This window comes from Rousettus aegyptiacus, unplaced genomic scaffold (genome assembly GCF_014176215.1).
Source record: "Rousettus aegyptiacus isolate mRouAeg1 unplaced genomic scaffold, mRouAeg1.p scaffold_m13_p_4, whole genome shotgun sequence".
NCBI lineage: Eukaryota > Metazoa > Chordata > Mammalia > Chiroptera > Pteropodidae > Rousettus > Rousettus aegyptiacus.
The window spans coordinates 148,619,527-148,644,170 of record NW_023416307.1 but is presented as its reverse complement, the minus strand read 5'-3'; the positions used below and the strand labels follow the sequence as shown (position 1 = coordinate 148,644,170).

The window sequence follows — 24,644 nt, the reverse complement described above, 5'->3', positions numbered from 1 at the left end:
TCCTGTAAAATTATCCTTTGAAAGATGAAGGAGAAATAAAAGATGTTCTTGGACAAAGAAAAATTGAGGGAATTTGTTACCAGTAGACTTGCCTTCCAAGGAATATTCAAAGTTCTTCAGGAAGAAGGAAAATGATGAGTCAGAAACTACATAAAACAAAGGATGGGAGAGCATCAGAGGAAAAATAGTGAAGGTAAAAGAAAAACTTTTGTTTTTCCATTTCTAGGTTGACCGAACAGATAACACTTTATTCAAAATAATAACAGCAATGCTGTATTAGATTGTAGAGAGTTGGCATACTTTCTCAAATGTTTGGTAGAATTTGTGAATCCATCTGTACCCGGTGCTTTCTCTTTTGGAAAGTTATTAGTTATTGATACAATTTTTTTTTAGCTTATATGGTGGCTATTCAGATTATTTCTTCTCGTGTGAGTTTTGCCTTGCCTGTTAAGGAATGGGGCCATTTCATTTGAGTTATCAAATCTGTGGGCATAGAGTTGTTTATAGTATTCCTTTATTAACCTTTTAATGTCCATGGAACCCATAATGATGTTCCTTTTTTCATTTCTGATGTAATTTTTGTCTTTTTTTTCTTCTTAGTCTAGCTAGAGGCTTGTTGATTTTATTGATCTTTTCAAGGAACAATCTTTTGGTTTTGTTGATTTTCTCTACTGTTCCTAATTTTACTGATTTCTGCTCTAATTTTCTTTTGCTTCTTTTGTCTTTAAATCAGTCTTCTTCTAGTTTCCTAAGGTAGGAGCTTAGGTTACCTACTCATTTTAGATCTTCTTTTCTATGTATACATTCAATGCTATAAATTTCCCTGTAAGCACTGCTTTTGCTGTATCTCACAAAGTTTGGTAAGTTGTATTTTCATTTTCATTTTGTTCAAAATATTTTTAAATGTCTCAGGATTTCTTTTCGGACCAATATGTTTAGAAGTGTTTTCTTTAATCTCTAAGTATTCTGAGATTTCCTAGCTATCTTCATGTTGATTTCTAGTTTAATTCCATTGTTGTCTGAGAGCAGACATCGTATGGTTTCTTTTAAATTTATTAAATGTGTTTTATGGCCCAGAATGTAGTCTGTTTTAGTGAATGTCCCATGTGAGCTTGAGGAAAGTGCGTTTTCTGCTGTTGTTGGATGGCGTAATCTACTGATGTCCATTAAATCCAGCAGATTGATTGTGCTGAGGAGTTTAGCTATGTCTTTACTGATTTTCTGCCTGCTGGATCTGTCCATTTCTGATAAAGGAATATTGAAGTCTCCGACTATAATCGATTCATCTCTCTTTCTCTTTACACTTCCATCAGTTTTTGCCTCCTGTATTTTGATACTGTTTTTAGGCAAATACACATCAAGAATTGCTTTCTTCTTGGAGCACTGACTCCTTTATCATTATATAATGCCCTTGTAATATTTCTTGCTGAAGTCTACTCTGTCTGAAATTAATATTGCTACTTCCACTTTCTTTTGGTTAGTGTTAGCATCATATATGTTTCTCCAATCATTTACTTTTAACCTATATTTCTTTATATCTAAATATTTTTTTTAGGTTTCTTGTAGACAACATATGTTGGGTCTTGTTTTTTGACCTACTCTGACAATCTCTTCTCTTTTACTTGTATTTTAGGCCATTAACATTTAAAGCAACCGTTAATATAGTTGGATTAACATCTACCATATTTGTTACTGTTTTCTGTTCATTTGTTCTTTGCCTCCATTTTTGTCTTCTATTCTTTTTCTGCCTTTTGTGGTTTAGAGAATTTTATGTTTCCACTCTCTCCTTCCTTAGCATATCAGTTCTACCTTTTCTTATGATTTTTTTTAGTTGTTGCTCTGGTGTTTGCAAAATACATTTACATCTAACCCAAGTCCATTTTCAAACAACACTAAACCACTTCACGGGTAGTGCTAGTACTGTATAGTAACAAAATAACCTTAATTATTTCCTCTTGTTCTTAGTATCATTGCTGTCTCATATACTGTATATATCGGTAATCAAAAAGCAATGAATGTGTCTGCGTGGGTGTGTGCCTGCGTGTGTGATTTTATCTTCAATCCAGAAGACTGAAGCAGAGGAAATACTTCCTAACTCATTCTATAAGGCCAGCATTACCCTAAAACCAAAACCAGACAAAGACATTACATAGAAAGAAAACCAGAAAGCAGTCTCTCTCATGAACAAAGATGCAGAATTCCTTAACAAAATATTAGCAAATCAAATCCAACAGTGTATAAAAAGAACTACATACCATGACCAAGTGGAATTTGTCCCAGCTATGCAAAGCTGGTTTATCATCTGAAAATCAATTAATACAATACATCACATCCACAGGCTAAGAAAGAAAAATCACAGGACCATATCAATATATGGAGAAAGAGCACTTGACAAAATCCGACACCCATTCATGATAAAAACTCTCAGCAAATTTAGAATAGAGTGTGACCTCCTCAACTTGGTAAAAAATATTTACAAAAGCCTATAGCTACCATTATACTTAATGAGAAACTAGTTTTTCCACTAAAGATAGGAACAAGGCCAGGATATCCTCTCTCACTGTTGTTTTTTTAACATTACACTGGACATCCTGGATAATGAAATAATAAAAGGAAATAAAAGGTGTATATATAGAGAGAAGAAAAAAACCCCCATGTTTATTTACAGATGGCACAACTATGTAAAACACCCAAAAGAATCAGGAAAAATACTCCTGGAACTAATAAGTAATTATAGCTAGGTTGTAGGATATAAGGTTAATATACAAAAGCCAATCACTATATGCCAATAATGAACAAGTAGAATTTGAAATTAAAAAAAAATATCATTTACATTAGTTCTCAAGCAAGGAAATACTTAGGTATAAATCTAATACAACATGTACAAGAGGACAATTACAAAAATTTCATAGAGGAAATCAACAAAAAACTAAATAAATGGAGAGATATTGCATATTCATGGGTAGGAAGATTCAATATTGTCAAGATGTCAATTTTTCTCAACTTGATCTAGCGATTCAATCCAATCCCAATAAGAAATTCCAGCAATATTTGTGAATCCTGACAAACTGATTCTGAACTTCACGTGGAGAGGCAAAAGACCCAGAATAGCTAACACCATACTAATGGAAAAGAACAAAGGGCGCTGACAATAGTTGACATCAAGACTTACTATAGAGCTACACTGCTCAGGACGGTGTGGTACCAGCAAAAGAACAGACAAAGAATAGAGATCTGAGAAACAGACTCACTTATTCAAATGATCGTGACAAAAGAGCAAAGGCAATACAATGGGACAAAGGACCCTTTCCAAAAAATGGCACTGGAAGAACTGGACAACCACAGGGAGAAAACAAAAAACACAAACAAAACAAAACCAAAACCAAAACCAAAAAAAAAAAAAAAAAACAAAAACAAAAAAAATGAATCTAGACACAGAACTTAACACTCTTTATAAAAATTCATTTAAAATGGATCACGGGTCACAATGTAAACTACAAAACTAGATAACCCATAGCAGATAACAAAGGCAAATATCTAGATGCTGCTGGGTATAATAATGACTTTTTAGATACAGCATCAAAGGCACGATCCATGAAAGAAATGACTGATAAACTAGACTTCATTACAGTTAAATCTTCTGCTCTGTAAAAGGCACTGTTAAGAGAATGAGAAGACATGCCCCAGACTGGTTAAAAGTATTTGCAAATGACAGATCTGATAAAGAACTGTTATCCAAAACATACAAAGAATTCTTAAAACTCAGTACAGAAACAATGTTTAAAAATGTGCAAAAGATCTGAACAGATGTCTCACCAAAGAGAGTATATAGATCCAAATAAGCATATGAAAAGCTCAATATCATGTCACTAGGGAATTGGAAATTAAAACGAGAGAACAATATACACCTCTTAAAATGGCCAAAATATAAAATACTGACACCACCAAATTCTGGCAAAGATGTGGAGCAACAGGAACTCTCATTCACTGTTGGGAAGGCAAAACAGTAAGCTACTTTGGAAGAAAGTTGGTGGCTTCTTACAAAACTAGACATACTCTTACCATATAATCCACAATTGGGCTCCTTGGTATTTACCCAAAGAAGATGACGATTAATTTCTCCACAAAAACCTGCACATTAATGTTTATTGCTTCTTTTTTGTAACTCCAAACTTTAGAAGCAACCAGTAGGTGAATGGATTAATAAACTGCTACATCCAGACATGGAACATTATTCAGTGCTAAAAAGAAATGAACTATCAAGCCATGAAAAGACATGGAGAAGCCTTAAGTGCATATTACTGAGTGAAAGAAGCCATTCTGAGGCCACATATTACATGGTTCTATCTGTATGACATTCTGGAAAAGGCAAAAGCATGGAGACAATAAAAAATCAACAGTTACCAGGGCCTATAGGGGAGGGAGGAATGAACAGGCAGAACACAGAGGATGTCAGGGCAAGGAAACTATTCTACAGGATGCTGTAATGATGAATATATCATTATACATTTTCCAAACCCACAGAACACACAATAGCAAGAGTGAACCTGAGTGTAAACTATGGACGCTGAGTGATAATGACTTGTCAATCAATGTAGGTTCGTCCAGTGCAATAAAGGTAATACTCTGGGGCAGGAGGCTGGCAGTGGGAGAGGCTGTGCTGCGTGGGTGCTGGCAGTGTGTGGGGACTCTGAATACTTTCTGCTCAGTTTTGCTGTGAAAACAAAACTGCTCTGAAAAACAAAGGGGTAGGTGAGCTGCCCCAAAGGAGGAATTCATGAACTGCTGCACTGAGCTTTGCTACTACTACTACTAAGATGTAGAGTTCGGGAACTGGGCCTCTTGATAAGATCTGACATCGTTAAGAGAGGATGGGCAAGAGGAGAGGTTCTATTTACTCTTGCTACATCCCTTTGGCCCAATTACACCATGTTGGTTTTGAATAAGGGTCAAGAGTTAACTTTTATGACCTGCTTATCTTGAAAGCAAATTCAGCCATCTGTTACTATCAATTCCAATGATCCAGGACTTGAGCTCTGGGTTATTAGGAACCACAAGCAGCTCTGCTGTGGTTCAAGTCCACATTCTTCTGGAAAGAAATGCTGATCAGGGAGAGAACTTACCCAGGAGGTGGAGGATACAGATGGGCTGGAATCTTAAATGGGGACAAGTTCAGCCCTGCTCTGAACTTCCCAAGAGGGACACCCAGGTGCTTGACTGTGGCATGTCTCCCCTACCTAGAAGCCTGAACGGAATCAGTCAGGAAAGGTCAATACAAGAAGTTCCCCATCCAACTCTGTCAAATTTCCTTGGCAGATCTTCTCTCCCTCCCTTTTGGGATTTCAGTTTCCTGTTTGTGCAAAGGTTTTAAGTCGTTCTAATGTGTAGATAACTACACACATTTCTTTGGTTTCTGTGTATGTGGGCTTTCCTCTATTTGCATGAAAAATTAAAGTGAGTAGTGACTCCCTGACCCATGTCCCACTGCTCCCCACTAACAGCCACCAAAGTAAAGAATCCTTATACCACCAGACAATTTACTGTTTATTGATTAAAAATGAAGGAAACATGCAGCGAAATACAAAGTCAAAAAAAAGGGGGGAAAGTCAAATATTTTACATCTTTCATAATCTAGCATACGTCATAAAGAGGAACCTCCATTTATCGATACACCATTATTCTATCCTCCAGATTTAGTAGTATCATCTGGCTCTAGGATTTGGTTCAAAACTTAAGCGAAAAACCCAAACAAATCCATTAGTCATTTAGAAAGACCATACATTTCACAAATAGCATTGGCACATATTACCTTGTGCTAAAGTTAGTCCCTACCCCAGGGACCGGGGGATCCTGGGGACCTCAGGGCAGAGGTGTACCCTGAACCACCGCTCCTGGAAAGGAGAGAGGTCGCTCACTAGGTCACATGCTGTCCCACCTGGGAAGTTTCTATTCACTTATTTTCTCAGCATCACTGCATAAGTCAGCAAAGGGAGTCCATACATCATGCAGAAGAAATAACACTGTCCTGGGGTTGGGTGTCTGATTCCTAATTCCCAGCAGGGCAAAATATGAACTGAAAGAAAAGAGAGAGCCCTAGCCCACTTCTACTGTCATGCCCTTCCCACTGCAGTTCAAAGGTAATGGTTAGCTAGAGAAACTGAACAGGAGGGTTTACTCCCCACCTGGGCTTCAGACCACCTCCAAATAGAAAGCTAGTACAGGCTGAAGCTACCACCCTTTTGAATCATGATGGGCTTGCCTGACACCAAAACACAGACTCAAAGGCAAGCCACTAGTCTTGTGCCAAAGAAGACACTATCTCTATCTCTCTGTCATACCTTATTCCCACCTCCCCATCCTCATTCCCTCCGCCCACCAATCAAAGAAAGAATGAAACAGAGAGAGAGAGAGAGAGAGAGAGAGAGAGAGAGAGAGAGCGCGCGCGCGCGAGCGAGCTACTATTTTTCCCAGCAGGCTGATCAATCTTCTTTCCTCTCCCCAGGCTTGACAGTTCCCTCCTGTCACTACTCTTGCTTTGGACTCAGGACTTTGGTTTCTGATCCTCTCATCTACTTTCTTCTTGATCCATGTCCTCAAACCATCCCCTCTCCTCCTCCCCGACTTCCACCTTTTACCCAACATGCCTGTACATCCAGGGTAGGCGAAGCAAGCCCAGGACTAAAACTACAAGCTCAGGGTGAAACAAGAACTGTGACAAGTCAGCTGTGGGGAAAGCTTTCAGGGATGCTCCAAGAGAAAACTAAGTAAAGCCACCTTGTTACTCACAGACCAAAAGTGCTGGAGAGGGCTGGAGCCAAGCTGTGAGAGGCAACTCTCGCCTTCCCAGGGGCCTAACGTTCCTCTTTGTGTGTTGTTTTAAGGCCAGACTGAGGATCACTTTCATGTACAAAACTTGTCAGGGCTATGTGCAGCTAGGTAAAGGCTGACCGTGAAACAGTAGGAAGAAAAAACTTAACCCCACTGATTATTCACATATTGCATTATGAGTGCTTTAAAAAAAAAAAAAAAACAAAAAAAAAACCCTAAAGAATAATTTATATTGTTTCTGTAGAAAATCAAATGAACACTGTCTACTCATAGACCCTAAGAGTCAGGGCACGTGTGGTTTCGCGCTGCGGCCGGGGGCGGCCGCACCACGGAGCGGCCCCCTCCCACGGGTCGGCGCAGGCGCGGGGCAGACGGCAGGCCTCCCGGCGGCTGGGTCTCCTTTATTGCTGCGGGGCTCTCAGCCTTGCATTTCCTCGTGACTCGGAGGCCAGGCAAACTGATTTTCACGGGAGGATTAAGGAGCGGTTTTTCTTCAATTTCATTTTTTAAATTCTGAAAATAAATACTTTCACAATGAAATGAGTTATGATTATTCCTGTTCAAAAACCACTACTGGGAAAATGCACCTTTACAAGCCATTATTTGACGTTTTCTCTAAAAACGGTCCAAAGTTCCACTTTGCAGGATCCGATGGCTGAAGTGTGACTACAGTCAGGTGTTTCGCACCAGCTGAAGTTAAGGCTAGCAACCCTTCCGGAGGGAGTCATGAAGAGGGGTGCCTGAGGGCAGCTTCAGCAAAATGCTTAGGAATACCATGAACAGAAACAGAACACAGTTTAGGCTGCCTTCACGAGGCTGTGCTTTTTCCTGACAAAGGCTGCTAGAATTCACATTGGATACAAAAAAGAAAAAAAGAAAAAGAAAAGGAAAAGGAAAAAAAAAAAAAAAAAACACCCTAAATTAAATTCTCTGGGCTCCAGCCGAACAATCAATTTTTAATTGCTACTCAGTGGGGTAAAGATATCCCAGGATGCCCACTTCCTGTCAGGTGTGGGAGAAGAGGCAGCACGAGGAGGTCCAAGGTAGCTGCTACTTTCCACCCAGCGCCATCACTGGAGTAAGGCAAGATGAGCTGAAACATCTCCCTCCTGGGCCTTGAGGCACACGGCCACTTCTCAGATGGAGAAGACAGGGAACAAATGCGTAAGTTTACTAACGGAACTCTTTGATGGGACGCTGGCCACTGGCGAGCCAACTTTTCTTTCCCTGTGGGAAAAAGGGGGAATGATGGCAGGAAGAACATAAAAATAAGACCTCTAAAGCTCCTAGCTGGGAGGTTTGTTGCTGGGTTCTTTGGCAGTAGTGGGTTTAGGCCAACAGAAGCAACAGAGATGCGCATGTGTGGAATCTCCTTAGGCTGCCTCTTCCAGGGCTGTGGTTTAGCTGATGCTGAGCTGGGCAAATCCTATTAGTTTACCATCGTCGGGAATATCCGAGCCTTCGACACCAGATGCCTAGAACCAAAGAAAATGAGAAGCTATGGATGTTTAGAAATAAAATTTCAGGTAGCCATTAAAACTGATATGGGAACTGTGGGAAGGTAGGCAGTGGGGGACAGGTCCCTGAGAGACAAACAGGAGACAGATGAAGGTGTCTCTTCCAGAAAGGATGGGGGCTGGGCACAGACCTAAAGTCTAATGGGCTAACAATCCCTCCTGATAGTCAAGGGCCTCGAGTAGGAGGCTTCCCAGGTGGCCACTCAAAGCGAGACGTCAGCCCAGGGCCCTGGAGGGGCTAAATGAACACAGTCTACCGTATGTGAAAATTCTCATCACCCAGGGAACATGAAAGCTGGTCTTCAGGGGCTGCTGGTACGTGAAAAATGTAAGATGGTTTAACAACGAGAAAGAGATGAATACCAGTTTGAAAGTGACGGATCGATTTGACTGAGGTTCTTCCACAATTTTCTGCAAATTAGCTGCCACTGCAATCAAACAAAGTAATGAGAAGCTTAGTAAATTGTTTCGATCATATTTTTAAGAAATTAAATGGGAATTTAGAATCTTTTATGTATAATTAAAATGGAAGCGGAAAGATACACTGCTCCCCAATGAAAGTTATCTTTTAACTCGATTCCAAGTAGCACAAATAAATTTTGAATCATTGTCAGATTAACTTTAAGATGCTGCATTAACTTACAAAAGTTAAAGAGGTATGATTTGCCTATTCATGGGGCAGAAAGTTCTAGACTGGAAGTTAGCAAACTATGGCCTGTGACCTATTTCTCTTCTGTGCGTAAGCTAAGAATGGTTTAAAAACAACAGAGACTGGACCACAAAGCTTTTACTATTACTATCTGGCCTTTACAAAAACAAACTAACAAACAAACAAAAAACTGTGCTGAATCTTTTCCTTCAGTTATATGTATATATGGCCTGACTGTATTTTTTCTTACTTTCTGCTTTTTCTAGGACTAAATCTCTACAGATTTCTGCTTACCTCTTAGCTCCAAAAAGGTAGAGCTCATCCCCAAAAATGGATTAGACATGGCCAAGTTTACTTTAACTTGTGACTTTTGTCATCACTTCTACCAGAGTCTCCCAGAGACCTCAGTATGCTTTCACTTACTATCATCGAAGGTCACAAAACAAACTCAGAGGTGAAATTTTCTTTGTAATTTCAGCCAAGCCAAGGACAATTAGACGTGCTCAATGGAATCAAAGCCTGGCTTTCTTAATCCTAAATTCACAGATAGGAACACAGGGGCACAAGGGCAGAGCGCAAAGTAGTTACCTATTACTAAATCTCTTCCGTCAACCAGGCCAGCAGAAATGAGTTCCTGAGACACGCCCTCTGCCGTATCTGCAAGGACAAAGAAGGTGCTCTATTTCTTGTGCGTGCATGCCACTGCTAACTCGCAGTGCAGGTACTGGCACTGTCCAACTTGAGCTGCTAACACAGAATCGGGAAGGCAGGTGGGGGTCTTCCTCTCACACAGGTTTTTCCTACCCCGGGGATTACTTCAAGTGAATACTTCTCACAAGTCTAGCTAGAGGGTAGAATCAGCACAACCAGAGGCAAATATCAGCCCGATACAAAGATAACTTTCTACATAATGGTATAACTTAGATGGGTTCAGGACCTTGTTGGGAAAGCACCTGACAGTGATGCTGAAGAAACGCCTATTCTGAGGGCAACCCTGGACCGGAGCCCAGCGGGCTGAGATAAGAGGATGAGCATGCGGCAGGCACGTCCAGGGCTAATAAAAAAATAGCGTGACTTTTTCCAATTAAGTCCTGAGACAGATGTAATCTCTTCTCTTTGGGGATCATACTCCATGTTTTTTGCTAAAGATCATTTTCTTTTTTATTCTGGTGGCCTTTTCTTCATATCTAGTTATTCCAGGTGGTCTAATCTGAGCAATGGCTATAATGAGAAACTAAAAAGACCCAGAGGTGCTACCTTCTGAAGACTGGACACTGAGCCCCTCAGAGGAACAGGAAGACCTCTGGGGAGGGGCTGTGCACACACCTGTACAGACAATAAGCAATCTGAATTAGTTCTTTAAAATGGGACTCTGCCAGGCTTTTAAAAAGTAAAACGGATATACCTTTATACATTTGCAACTGTTCCCTTTAACAGTTTCTGAAGATACTGAGACAGCCGGGAGAGTAAGCGTGGCACACACAGGACAGGTATCTGCTGGCCACTTCCCAAGTCTGAGTTCTGAGTATCAAAGGCAATAATATACCTTGATCCAGGGAGAAGTTCATGGCCAAAGACTGTGCATGAAATGGCTTGTGATAAGGCTCCAAGGAGGAGAATGAAAGCCTTATTTATCTTTGTTATTGTCAGGGAAGATACCCATGTTCAGTGATAAGAATACGAACTTTGCACTGACAGATTTGGGTTTGATTTACAGCTATACCTGTGTCCAACTTTGTGAACTGCAAGTTACTTCACCTCTCTCTAAGCCTTGATTCCAACATCTATACAATGTGGATAATCAACTTTCCTTAGGAGCCTGTTTTGAGCATTTAATGAGCTAATGCTTAGTACGTGCCTGGCCTACGTAAGCAGTACATTAGAACTTCATTGGTTACTCTTTGTATTAAACGGTTGACCCTTGAACAAAACTTAACTACTAATAGCCTACTATTGATGGAAGCCTTACTAATATAAAGTCAATTAATATAAATTTTGTATTTTACATGTATTATATTCTGTATTCTAATAACAAAGTAAGCTAGAGAAAAAAATGTTAAGAAAATCATAAGACAAAATACATTTACAGTATTTACTGAAAAAAATTCCATGTATAAGTAGACTCACATGGTTCAAACCCATGTTGTTCAAGGGTCCACTATACTAGATTTTCTAAATGAGGTTTGAAGTAACTAAATTGCATTTTTACTTTATTCATATGTCCCCTTTAAATCAGGAACATTTTTATCATCCTTTAACAGCAAAATTATCTAAAAGACAAAAACTTCACAACACATTTCATTAAATAAAGTAGAGGTTATTTTTTTTCAATGTTTTTGATGCCTCACCTCTCCCAGGAGTGAATTCGAATCGAATATCATTTAGTTCTTTTTTTGAATTCCTATGAAAGAAAACAGAATGTGTAAAATTAATTTCTGAATTAACCTATATAAATTCTGCCAACATATACTAGGAAAGCTGTGGCTCAAAAAAGATCATATGATTTGTCCTAATGAGCTCACACTGCAGGGCTCAGAGCAAACAACTGAGGATGATTATGTAATTAATTGTCCTATAACCCTTATAATTTGTGTTCGCCACTGATGAATGTAAAAATCTCATGCTTTTGAGGTGACCCTTATATGTCCATTCCCATTCCTATTCCTGCTAAGATGATCACATAAAACCAAGAGGGAAAATCTGTGTGAGCACAGGGAGGTATGAGTAATATGATAGAGGATGCCCTTTCCACCCTTATCTCTGCTTCCAATCCATTCCCCCTATGTCTCGGAGAGATCCTATTCAGACACGTAACTGGTGAGGGACAGTTACAGCAATCACTCACTACATGCTGAGATGAACCAGGCTCCTGGGAAGTTCCAGTTGATGATGGAGAACTCAGAGCATTATGTCAAAAGGTAGACATGCCTGATCACTTAGGACCTAAATCTGTCTTATCTAAACAATGGAGAAAGCTTAGGTCTATCTGACAAATATTTAAAGATATTACTGAAATGTGCTTAAAATACAGCTACCCATCTCCAACAAGACTTGCCCCAAAGTGGTTTCTTCCCCTTGCACTGCCTTCTCTGTGCATTTAAATACACAGATATATATACTTTTGTTATATATACTACCTGAAATTTGTTTTTAGCTATGTTAGCACATAACACAAATCAACTTTCAACCTAAATTTGATTATAAAGTGAGGCATTTCATTTTCTCTTTCTTGGTATCCTTCCACAATTTCTAAGAGCTCCACACATAGGCTGTTTACTACCTAATTGTTCCATCTATTCTTTCTGAAAGCTGACTAAATTTAAGATCGAATGTTCAGCGCTGCTTCAGGGATTTAAGTGGCACACCCAGCAGTGCAAACACCTTCAAAGGGAACACTGTGTCAACTGGACTAAATCTCTTCTAGTCATTTAACTTCAAGGTCTTCAACAGTGAGAATAAGAATCTAACCTCCTCTTCCATAAACAGGACTGCAACATAGCCCATTATAAAAAATGCCCTCTCAAAAAGCTAACTATGACACTTATAAGCAACTTCATCAACTACATGAAACACATGTCAAGTGGTATTTTTGTACTATTAACTGTTATAAGATTTCAAAACAAGTTTTTAAAAAGAGACAAGTGGTATTTTTTATGTACAACTAAAACAGGATGAGATCATCAAGACATTCTATTAATTCAGAATTATTTGAGATGGTATACCGAATAGGCTTCTGTAAAGGAAAGGTAACCAAATCTGCTTTTTTCACATCTATGACATAACTTCATTGCTCCTAGTGGTAAATCAAAACATTCTTAAAACAGCTCTTGCTGTCTCCTACCTCTATGGTCATACTGAGAAGATGATTAGAAATTCATATGTGGAAGGAAGAATGAGTCAATGGTAATTCAGTGAAACTCTTTTGAAAAATGTTACTAATAGTTAAAGGCCTGAGCCATCTCAAGTGATGCTTTCATAAATGCATTTTCCTAAATGCGTTTATGAGTAGAAGAGACCTAATTACAGCAATACAACTGTTATAGCTATTCTGACAAGAACTCTCTGGAGTCCTAATCCAATTACCTGCAAAGGGAGAAAAGGTTAAAGTGAACAGATGGCCACCTAGGGCACCTCCCGTGAATGATCTGTCAGGGCCTCTCTATGTGCCCCCACCAAGAAATGGAACACACTATAAAACAGAGAAAAAGACCACAAATATGTTTGTTGGGTTTTCCTTTTATCTTTTAAGAACAAAGTCTTTATTTATCACAATCAGAAAGAGCTTCATTCTTGGGTTAGCTGTTCTCAGAGTCCATGGTCACAATTACGAGACAAATTTTCAGATAAACCGACTAGAATGATGCTTCCCTATAAACTGTTCCTCAATTACAGACAATACAAACCTAAATTAGTTATGTTGTAAATGCACAAAAGCGTCACTATTAGTGGAGAAAAAACTCCAGTTGAGTTGTTAATATCCAGGTCCTCACACTGATGCCGTTATTTCTGAAAGAAATAACACACCTGGAAGCAAAAAGCTCCTCATGCTGCGAGGACATACAATCCTATCCGGTTACTCTTAGGCACAGACTGTGGGAACAAAGAGGAACTTTCGAAGACAAAACAGCACATTCGGAGTATTCAGAAAAGAAAAGAAAACAAAACAAAAATGTCAACTTACCTTAATCTTAGTACTAGACTGATGGGGATCTTGGTTTCTTGTGAACCTGCTCCTGAAGACAGAGCCTAAAAAGCATTGAAAGGTATAAAGTCATTGCCTAGACTATTAAGCGTGGAGGTGACTAACGGTCATCTGCAGAGGAATCCTCCACTTGGCAGCAATTTTCTTCATCTCCAGTTGACGCCATCCTAGTCCCTAGGGCATTCCCTGCTGTGGAAGGACATGTACTCCAAGGCAGCAACAAGAGCTGAATGTTAGCCTGAGTCAAATACAATTAGATAATTCTCAAACCCACATGAAATTCTATGCATAGCCACTTTTAAATTTTGTTATTTTTCAGGCCCCTGTTCCCCTTCACAAGGGTGAAAAACGCAAAGCTGAGTTCTTCCCTTTAAAAAATCTGCCAGTGCATCGTATGGTGACACACAGGTAGGGTCTAAACTGGCTGCCCCTTCAGGAAGCCACCCGACCTGGAGATTCCTGGTGTCTTATTGGCTAAACTAATCCTCTCTGAATCCTAGGCAGCCATCCCTTGCTTACTGGAGGATATATGTTCTATTTCAGTCGTTTATAAAATGAATCCAATCTTGCTATCAGTTTTCATAAGACAACTGTATCTTTTCCCACATAATGGGTGGCAATGAAAAGCTTGGGTGATGAGACGGTTAAATGAAGTTAGCACCATAACTAACCGGAAGCGCGCAGAGCAGTGGTCTCTAAGGGCAGAATACCACTAGCATGTAAAAAAAAACGAATCAGAATTTCCATTTTTCTTTCTTTCCATCTAAAATGTTAGGGAAAAAAATGGAACGTCTGTTATTTAATTAATACATGGACTCTGAAACCCTTACTCTAGCCACGGAGCATAAGGCCACATGTGACACACAGGAGTTGAGCTTTCTTGAGGGAACAGTGGGAGCTCACGGCATGGGAGGCTGCCAGTGCTGCCCTCGTTCCCGCGGCTGCTTTCAGAAATTCGCGTGTGTCCGATTATGTGGATTTACAGATTACATTACCTCATTTTAATAAAATCAACCCTCCCGAAATTGACAAATATCTTAAAAAGCATAATACAAGAAAACCATAGGTCAGAGATTGTAATAAATAATACAAACTTAAGTAAACAAACAGAAAACAGGACAGCTGACAATTCTCCTAGTGTTAAAATGAACTTTGTCAGCTACATTCTGAGGTTCAACATAATTATCATCTAGTACAAAGCTGACGGGACATTAACCCTCAAACTTTTGATACTTGGAATGTTTCCAAGATTAACTTATTTTGTTGCTTAAAAACTCGTGTGATCCTTGTAAAACTCTCTTATCTGTATATGGTTAAAAATGTGAAAATGGAATTTCAAACTTGTTTCAAACTCTACCAAGACATGGGCTTATGACATTGGCTGTGTTCCACATGACTCTGCTTTCTCCGTCTACTCAGAAGGCTGACCATGAAAACGTGTCCCTGCTTTACCTGAGCTGTTTTTGCTGGCTCTTCAGCGGGCGGCAGAAAGACTGGTGTTGGCTGTGCAGGCTGAGGTAGATGAGCAGAAACCTGTTCAGGAACTTGAAGTAAAGCACCCACGGGATCAGTTGTTTGGAACAGCTGTAACGAAAGCACACATACTACAGGTCCTCAGAAAATGGCGTTTCGTTCAACGTCACTGAACCTCAAAACACTATGCACTCTTTTTGCCTGGCTTCCTTCACTTAGCGTAGTTTTCTGAAGTTCAGAGATATTGACGCTTAGCAGCAGTTCATTTTTTTCTTCTTCAGAATAGCAGTTCATTGTATTATATTTATTTTTAACTACATCTATTCTATCCCCTTTGCCCAGCAAAACAGCACCTCCGAAATACAGATTTAGGTACGTAATACATACTTATAGAAGCTATGTTTTTCCACATCTAGGGACCTCCCACTACTTATAAAGAAAATCAACCAATGATTCCTTAACATATCTGAAATGTTTTCCAAAATCGATGTTATAACTAACATAGACATATGTATTATTTTGCATGTTTGAAATATTTCATAAATTTTAATTACATAACTTGGAGGAAAAAGACTAATGTTAAGTTAAAATCAAGTTAAACATTTTCAAAATTATAAGTTAGTAAAAAAAAATCAATGCAATGGCCAAAATTTAGAGTTAAAAGAGAAAAAGAATTAACAGGGCAGTAAGAGAGGTCTAATAGCTGATAATATATATAGACAAAATCAAGGAGACAAGGAAGTAAAATTATGTGTTCATTTAGCTTCACATAGAGAAACTAAAAGTTATGCATTGGTTCTGGATTTTGACAGCAAAACAGATTAGTTCTGAAAATATTAATTATTAACACTATTTCAAAAGGACAGTTCACTTCCAAATTGTATGTGCAGATGTGTTTACTGATAATTTAGATAGAAGAGTTATAAAGTAATGAGGATGTGAAGAGATTAGAACCTTGTATACTGCAGGTGGAATGTAAACTAGGGCAGCCACTAAGGAAAACAGCATGGAGGATCCTTAAAAAATTAAAAGTAGAATTACCACATGAGCCAGCAATTCCCTTCTGAGTACAGACCCAAAAGAACTGAAAGCAGGGACTCAAACAGGTATTTGTGCGACCACGTTCATAGCAGCTCATTCACAAGAGCCAAAAGATGGAAGCGACCCGAGTGTCCATGGTTAGATGAATGGACAAAAAATGTGGCCAGTACATCCAACGGAATATTATTCAGCCTTGAAAAGGAAGGAAGGAATTTGATCCACGTTACACATATGAACATGAAGGGCATTATGCTAAGTGAAATAAGGCAGTCACAAAAAGACAAATACTGTATGATTCCACTAATATGAGATATCTAGAGTAATCAAATTCAGAGACAGAAAGTCTAACGGTGGTTGCCAGGAGCTGGGGGGAGGAGAGAATGAGGAGTTATTAATTAACCGGTACAGAGTTTCAGTTTTGTAAGATGAAAACAATTCTGGAGATGGACGGTGGTGATGGGTGTACGACTGTGTGAATGTACTTAATGCCACTGGACTGTACATTTAAAAGTGGTTAAAATGGTAAATTTTGTTATGTGGAGTTTATCATAATTTAAAAAACAATAAGAAAGTAATGAACATGAGAATATGAGTTTGAGCACATGAGAGCTCGTGTGGAGATGTGATTTAGGCAAAGAAACAGAAGAAGATTAAAGAGAAAAACGTCTGATAATCTGTAAAATACCTCCTTATTCAATTTCAGAGAAACTAAAAACTATGCAAGGTAGGTTAAATTAGAGAGAAATGATCTTAAAATTCTCAGTAATTACAAGAACAAGTTACTTCCTGCACACTGACTGCATGTCAATCTCTGGCCAGCAGAGTCTGAGTAAGGCTTCATCCTCACTCAAGGATGCAGGTCACTATGCCAGATACAGGGGAACCCAGGGAACTACAGAGTGGCTCCTCCTTCAGCTCACACTTCACTGGCCAAAGTAATCGCCACGGCCATGCATACCTTCAAGGGGCAGGGAAATGCAATGCTACCACGTACTAAGGAGAAGAGGAGCCAGAAATCTTCATGAACAGTAGTTTTGATACAAATTGTCAGATGTAGCCTACTATACAGAGGTACAGTACTTATTTTCAGTCTAACCAATAAGATAACTTTGTATACAAATCCTGTACATAGTCGTGTACACAAATGGCATTCTATGCACACAAATGAAGTGGAAAAAAAAACATTACTTTTAAGCATAGTGGCAAGAACAAATCGGTTTAAGAACAAGTCATGTGTGACATTAAACCAAATGCTGAGCTCAGAATGCAGATGCTGCCAGAGAGAAGAATGTATGACATGCTATACCCAGAAAACGACTAGTCCTTCAGGTAACAAGCATAAGGCAGGCCAGCACAAGAGGATTCTGATTAGTAGGATTCCCTATCACACCATGGCAGTAACTACAGACAACTGAATCTATGTGATAAGACAAGAGGCTGGGGGAAAAATCCAGGAAAGGTGGCATATGATAAATTCTTGGACAGATTAATGCAAAAAGACTACTTTTCACTCCAAGTAGCCCAAACCAAAAATGTAATTCATGCAGTCAAGCAAGCAAGAAAGAACATTCTGGGCCCTTAGGCCAATTTTTTAAATGAGTACAATGGTACCAATTTACTGCAAAGATCCATTCAAACTCAGGATCTTTCTCCCTGATAAAACTCCATCCGTATACATGTTTATTCCCATTCAGGCACATAAGAAAAAATGTGCATAACAGTAAAACCAAACCAAAAGCACATATACTTTAACAATTCAAAAATCACAACTACTTACCTCAGAATTTGATAATTCTTTCACTCGGGGAGACTAAAAGAAATACGAAGAAAAGGAGGTTTGTTAACTCAAAACGTAGATTACTTGTAGTCAGTTCCACACTACACGGAATGCAAGTCAACTCCATTCATTTTCACCCATATATTAACTAACCCATACCTCTCTAGTAACAGTTTTCTGGAAAAAGACACTGTTGTGATACTATTGCATTCTTTGTCCAAGCAGCCTGTGATGCACGAATGTACTTATGGTAGCTGGAGAGTCACAACTTGAGGTTCATAAGCCAACACAATGGGACTGTTCTCAGACAGCAGGGAGGTCACATTCTTCAAAGTACAATTCTTCCTACTAATCAACACATTATGTGCATAATACCCTAGACCAAATGTAAACCTTCAAGCTAAGCATTCAACACATTCTCAACACAGAGTAATCCTGAGTATGGGCTTTAATGGAGAAAACTCTAGGGCCAAAATTGAAGAACCAATTATAATCTGCCATAAGAAAATCTAAGCTAAATTTATTCAGCAAATCATAACAGCAATAATTCTGGATACAAGACACTGGAGAATGCCAAAATCAACACACACACACACACACCCATACACACACCTCAACATATCTCTAACCAAATATCGCTTTATGGTAAATTCCACCAAGTATGGATTTAGATTACTTAAAAGGTCAGCTTAGGTTTTGGTTTCTCTCTTAAAAATTTTTGTCATCATTTTATGAAGGAGAATCGAGGTTCAGGTAATGACTAATGTACCGCAACAGTATGTGGCCAACCTATAAACTTGAAAACTATATTTGGAGAAAATTACAAACTTACAAAAAATTGTTACAATAAGAACGATATAAAGAAGAGCCTTTACCTGGATTCGCGATTCACTCATTAGTCTTTTTTCATTTGCTTTATCTAGATGCTCACTTTCTCTTTTTAAATTTATATAATTAATCAATCATATTGTTCCTTCGCCATTTGAGAGCTTGCATGTATCATAGCTGTTTACCACTGAGTAGTCACTGTGTATTTAATAGGGATATTCTCTTACATAACACTCCTGAAACTGCCGACTTCAGTAGATTTAACAACACTTTTATCTAATTTATTGACTGTAATCCAAGGATTTCAATAGACTTCATACTGTCCTTCGTAGCCTTTTTCATTTTTCTTCATGTAGATGATGAGTGTAGGATCATGTACTGCAGTTAGCTGTCATGTCTCCTCAGATTTTTTATATCTGGCACATGAACATTTTTGAAGAATATATCCACCCCCACCCCCGACACACAAACGCACACGCGCGCACACACTTTATTCAAATAGAATGCTCCTAATTTGTGGTTTGTCTGATGTGTCCCCTTGACTTAGACTTATTACATGAATTTCCAGCTGGATTTCCACACAGCGAAGAGTCCTTCCTAGGGTATCATATCTTGGGGACTCACATGTTCATCTGCTGGTCATTAGTGATGCTAATTGTAATCATCTAACCAGGGTACTTTCTAATTTCTCCAGTATGTAGTTAACTATTCTTTCCCTTGCAGCTAACAGGCAATCTGTGGGGAGACACTTTAAGATCATGTAAATATCTTGTTCCTCAAAATTTTCTTCTACATTTAGCATTTGATGATGATCCTTCTCTCATTTAATCTTTGTGACTGCTTTATGATAACTGTAAAATGATAATTTTCCCTCTCCAATACTCCTCGACATTACCAGTCAGCACTGGTAGTTCACCACAATGAAAAACCATCCCTTTACCCCATTTATGTACCTATTATTGGTATAAATTCATAGATCACTATTTTTCCAATAATTTGTTATTGCAGTTAATGATTTTGATGGTAAAATTCTAATTTGGCCAGTGGGAGCTCCTTCAACCTGGCTTGGGTTACTATGACTTTTTTTTTAATAAAAAATATTTTTTTTTCTGACAAAAGAAGATATTCCTGATTCATCTTGTATATTATCTGCCATAAGCCCTAGAATCAGCCATTTCTCCAAGAAATTTCTCTTAAAAGCAGGCAAAGTTATACCGCCTGCCCACTACTCATCCTACAAAAGATTCTGAGCAATCAAGGCTATGATGACCTCAAATATTATTTCCCATTCACACTGGAGATGCCAATAACATGTATATTAGGCTACTTAAGGTTGTCAATTAGCTCAATGATTCTCTTTTCATTTTTTAAAAATTCTTTCTCAGTTTCATTTTGCAGTTTCTACTGCTAGCCTTAAAGTTCATTAATCTTTCCTTCTACATTGTCTAATCTGATGCTAATATTATGCAGTCTATTTTCCATCCCCGACATTGTAACATTCTAGAAGTCTGATTTGGTGTTTGTTTCCTATTCTTGGGAATGAGTCCTAACAATCACTTTGAGGCATCGAGTTTAGGCGAGAGTGGTGAAACAAACCAAGGCCCTTGTCTTGACTACTTCTAGCAAGCATGCCCACGTGCACACATACACTCGCCATCCAGGATACATAAATTAATGAAGAGATACACTGTTACTCTTCGGATAGGTTAGCAGATCTTAGGGACAAAGATTTTATTGTTAGTCTTTCAAGTTCACTAATCTTTTCTTCTGCAATGCCTAATCAGCAATCAGTCCTACCTGGTATAAATTCTTCTCAGACTATAGTTTTCATCTCCAGATTTGGGTCATTTGTATAAACCCTAAATATTATCATATTCGAACAGACCTGCCAGTCCACTTTTCCATGTAAACTGGGCTTCTGTTGTTGTTAGTAAGTTGTTCAAAAAATTCTGTCACTAACACTTGTGTTTTTTAATATTTTGGGGCGTTAAGTGGAACAGAACCACAGAATATAGTATTCAGACAAAAAGATAAGAGCTCTAGCTAATGCAGATAGTTTAACAAAAGTTACCCTGAGTTGTGAAATTGCCGCTTTCCCTTCTTCACTTTCTTCATCAAATTCATCGTCACTCCACTCCCAGCCACCATCTTCTGTCTTATGAAGACGGCCACTGGAACCTGGTACTCTCCGAACCTGCTCATTGGAAGAGATGCGAATTATGGTAACGCTTGACATCTGCTAAACAGAAAAGTCAATCATATTTTCCTCTCCTTCAACACCGTAAGCAAATAGTCGTTTCCCCCAGAAGTGTCCTCCACCCCGCACCTGCTCTCTGGTCACAATCTGCGTGCTTTCTTTACTCCCGACCATTGACTTTCCCTATATTTCCATATTCTGAGCCTGAACATCATCCAAGTTCTTATGTGAAGTCACAGGTCAAATCTGGTTAATGGTTTCATGACCTGAGACATTTAAAAATAAAAATAAAAAATAATAATAATAATAAAAGGTTTTAAGCCCCACAAATAACCCCATAAAGATAAAGAATGCTTTTTTCTTTTGAATTTGAAATCACAATTATACCTGTTCAGTTTTAAGAGTACTAGAGCTGCGTAAGTTTTAAGGAAAACAACGTCTACCTTTCATCCTTTTCCCCACAAGCAACTTTCCGACTCACTTTATTCTTTTGGAATTCATATTCATCTCTCTCTGTCACATATCATTATTACCTCCTAATCTTTTTTAGTTTGGGCTTTAGGAATTAACTCTTGGGCTTCCCACTACAGAAGATGAGACTTTAACCCTATGATCAACCCCCTACTCTTTCTCAAGATATATTGTAAGTTTCGTTAAAATCAATATTCAGCGTTTACATAATATTATATAATGGACACAGCTGAACCTTATTGTACATTATACTCTTTTTCCTGCATAACATTGTTTCCTTGGAGTTAGTATTTGCTTATTTCTATGTACTTATCAAACACATCCCCTGTTTCTCTCTCGGCTGTGTACATCTTCGTTCACTACACTAATCTCCATCAGGTACTTTGCATCACTATCATCTTGAGGAAGCCTCTCGCCAGAACCTCCTGATCTGCTCCGCCCTAGAAAGGTTTCACAGCAGGTCTGGTACTTCAGATCTCACTCTACCATCATCCAGAGGTCCATGCTCCCTGGATCACATGACATCCCTGCTCTCAGTTTAAGCGTTTCTCCCACTATTAGCATGGCTCATTTACTAAAGCCGTGCATTTCTGAACGTATCTTGATTCCATCTCCACATTTCACTTACTGTTTGCCTGGTTAAAAAAAAGTCTGAGTTAGAAGTCATTTTCTTTGATAATGCTGAACATAACTGCTCCATTGTGATCTGGCTTTCAGAGGTGCTACCGAGGTCTATGACTCCTGATCCTGCCTGTGATCTTTCCCCCTCCTCTGGAAGGTACAGGATCTCCTTTTGCCTCCGGTATTCTGAGCTATCATGGTATTGGGCCTTAGTGTTGGTCTATTTTCATTCACTGTGCTGGGTCCAGGGGCTCTTTCAATCAGGAAATTTACTTTACACATCTGTTCATCAGTCGTTTATGCTTTTTAGTTATTATGAATAGCTGCTATGAGCATTCATATACATATTTTTATGTGTATATGTTTCCATTCTCTTTGATTTGCCTAGGAGTGGCATTGGTGGCTCATATGGAAACTTTGTTTATTAGCCTTTTGAGGAATTGCCAGACTACTTTTTAAAGTGGCTGCACCATCTACCTTCCCGTTAACAGGTGAGGACTCTCAATTCTCCACATTTTTTCCATACTCGTTACTGTCTTTTTTATTACAGTTGTTCTAGTGGGTGTGAAGTGATCTCTTCATTGTTTTTGTTTAGCAAAGTAGTGCCTAGGCATTCAGTAGACTAATCGTATTTGCTGAATGAATATATCAAAGAATGCTAAAGAACGGGTTGAAAGAAAATGAGTAATACTCATACTGTTAACGAAGTATTACTACTTAACATAAACTTTCAAAATGCAAAAGTAATCTACTCTAACTAATTTCCCTGGAAAACTGAGCTAAATCCCCATTTACCTTTTTAGATCTTTCAGAAATAGTTGGTGCTCTCTGCAATATTTTTTCTTGAAGAAATTCTTTATTCTGGAGAGGAAAAATAAGTATTTTCTTCTTACAAGAAGTTTTCATTGTACCAACAAAATGACAAAGAAATGTTCGCCACAATTAAAATGTGACACAGAGACCGTTATATAAAGAAGTCTGAGAAAAGCTTCCATTCTTTCATTCTGAGGCTCCTTTTGTATATTGTTACCATGAGTTTATAAACTGCGACAGAGCATTAGTGAGTGTACTGTATGAACCATTATCTATGAAAAGTCTGCTTTACCGCACGTTCTTTGGGATCATGGTCCCATATTTCCAACTGCAGTAACATCCCACTTATTTGATATCTGTGGGAAATGGGATGTTTACCAGTTCAGTAGTAAACCTGAAATAAGAGTTCAGTATTTTTCAGATTATATTTATAACGGCACAATTTAATACTCATTTTTCCTATTGTAAGTTAAACCTGTTGACTTTAGACAATACTATATGAAAAATACATTTACTAACTCTAAAGGATGTATCTTAATTACCAAAAATTGTATAAATAGTGCCTTTAGCAATTATAATCGTCTTAAGAAAATGCAACTTCTGAGCAGTGAACCTAAATTAAGTAACTGAAAAAGATCAGCAGAACACATAAAACCAAGTTAGAATTTCTTACCTTTGCTTTTTGGAAAAATTTGTGCCTCAACAGTTCTGCTGCTGTTGGTCTAAAACAAGAAAGTTTTTATAGTTAATTCAAATGTAATGTGGGTTTCTATTTCCAAAAATGAGAAAATAATTTTTTGAGTAGCAAGGAAAAAACTCATTGTACTCTACTTTCCTTAGCCTGCTAAAAAGGAAGAAGTAGAATAAACTTGGTACAAGACATTGAGTAGAATAAAAAGTCAAATAGAAATGTTCTGATAGTAAGTATTGTAGTTCTTTGAAAAATCCATTAGTAAAAGGTTTCTTTTGGAAGCATGATTTCTTGGTGGTTTCCAATATATTTGCTATTTAATATTATTTCCCAAGAAGTAGGCTAGACAATGTTAACGAGGCATAAAAATACACCTAAATTCAAAAAGTCCTGTGCCCCTTGCTATGTGGCTGCCCGCCAGCCTTCAACTTAGGAAACTACATATCCTTAAAAGAGAATTCACAACTTCCCTTTAAAAAAACTGAAGATTCTAAAAGTAACATATTTTCCATAAATTTAATCTAAACTCCATTTTTAACTCAACTGTGCAGTCAGTCTTACTTCCTCTGAATAAAGGCATCATTATTAACTTTACAAACTTTTAAATGAGTATGACTGAGATAAAAAAACAAACAATACTACACTTATAAGAGACTGGACCTGATTACCCCACACACCTACCACGTAATCTTGGGGAAATCACTTCTCTAAGGTTCAGGATTACCTGGCCAAGTCCATAAAAGCAGCGGCTCTTAAATGGTAATGCTGTGACATTACTGTTCCTATTTTTTTTCGATATGTTCAATAGTTTGCAAAACATTGCTTTTTTATTTTCTTAATTTTTTTTCAACTAGAGTTAGGCATTCAATATTATTTTATATAAGCTTCAGGTGTACAGCACAGTGGCTCCCGGGTTCATTTTCTTCTTTCTAAAGTGCAATTTATAAGAGTTCTTTAAGTCCTAAAATGTGACTAGAAAATTCAATCTTTGTCTGAAAAATACCTTAATTTCATGCTTAACTCCTGAATGATAGTT

General features: G+C 38.2%; 1 protein-coding gene across 2 annotated transcripts in view; it reads right to left on the bottom strand.

Annotated features, from left to right (window-relative positions):
* Positions 1 to 5,523: 5,523 nt before the first annotated feature.
* OXSR1 (oxidative stress responsive kinase 1) overlaps positions 5,524 to 24,644 on the bottom strand; it is a 77,698-nt gene continuing 58,577 nt past the window's right edge. For both annotated transcript variants that reach the window (XM_016124001.2, XM_016124002.2), the window contains 10 exons: positions 23,591 to 23,639; positions 22,900 to 22,965; positions 20,887 to 21,009; positions 17,988 to 18,020; positions 15,149 to 15,280; positions 13,676 to 13,740; positions 11,343 to 11,395; positions 9,583 to 9,651; positions 8,709 to 8,773; positions 5,524 to 8,303 (listed from right to left, as the gene is read on the bottom strand). In XM_016124001.2, coding sequence (XP_015979487.1) covers positions 8,229 to 8,303; positions 8,709 to 8,773; positions 9,583 to 9,651; positions 11,343 to 11,395; positions 13,676 to 13,740; positions 15,149 to 15,280; positions 17,988 to 18,020; positions 20,887 to 21,009; positions 22,900 to 22,965; positions 23,591 to 23,639 — 730 coding nt within the window. In that variant the 3' untranslated portion in view covers positions 5,524 to 8,228. The remainder of the gene's footprint in view (positions 8,304 to 8,708; positions 8,774 to 9,582; positions 9,652 to 11,342; positions 11,396 to 13,675; positions 13,741 to 15,148; positions 15,281 to 17,987; positions 18,021 to 20,886; positions 21,010 to 22,899; positions 22,966 to 23,590; positions 23,640 to 24,644) is intronic.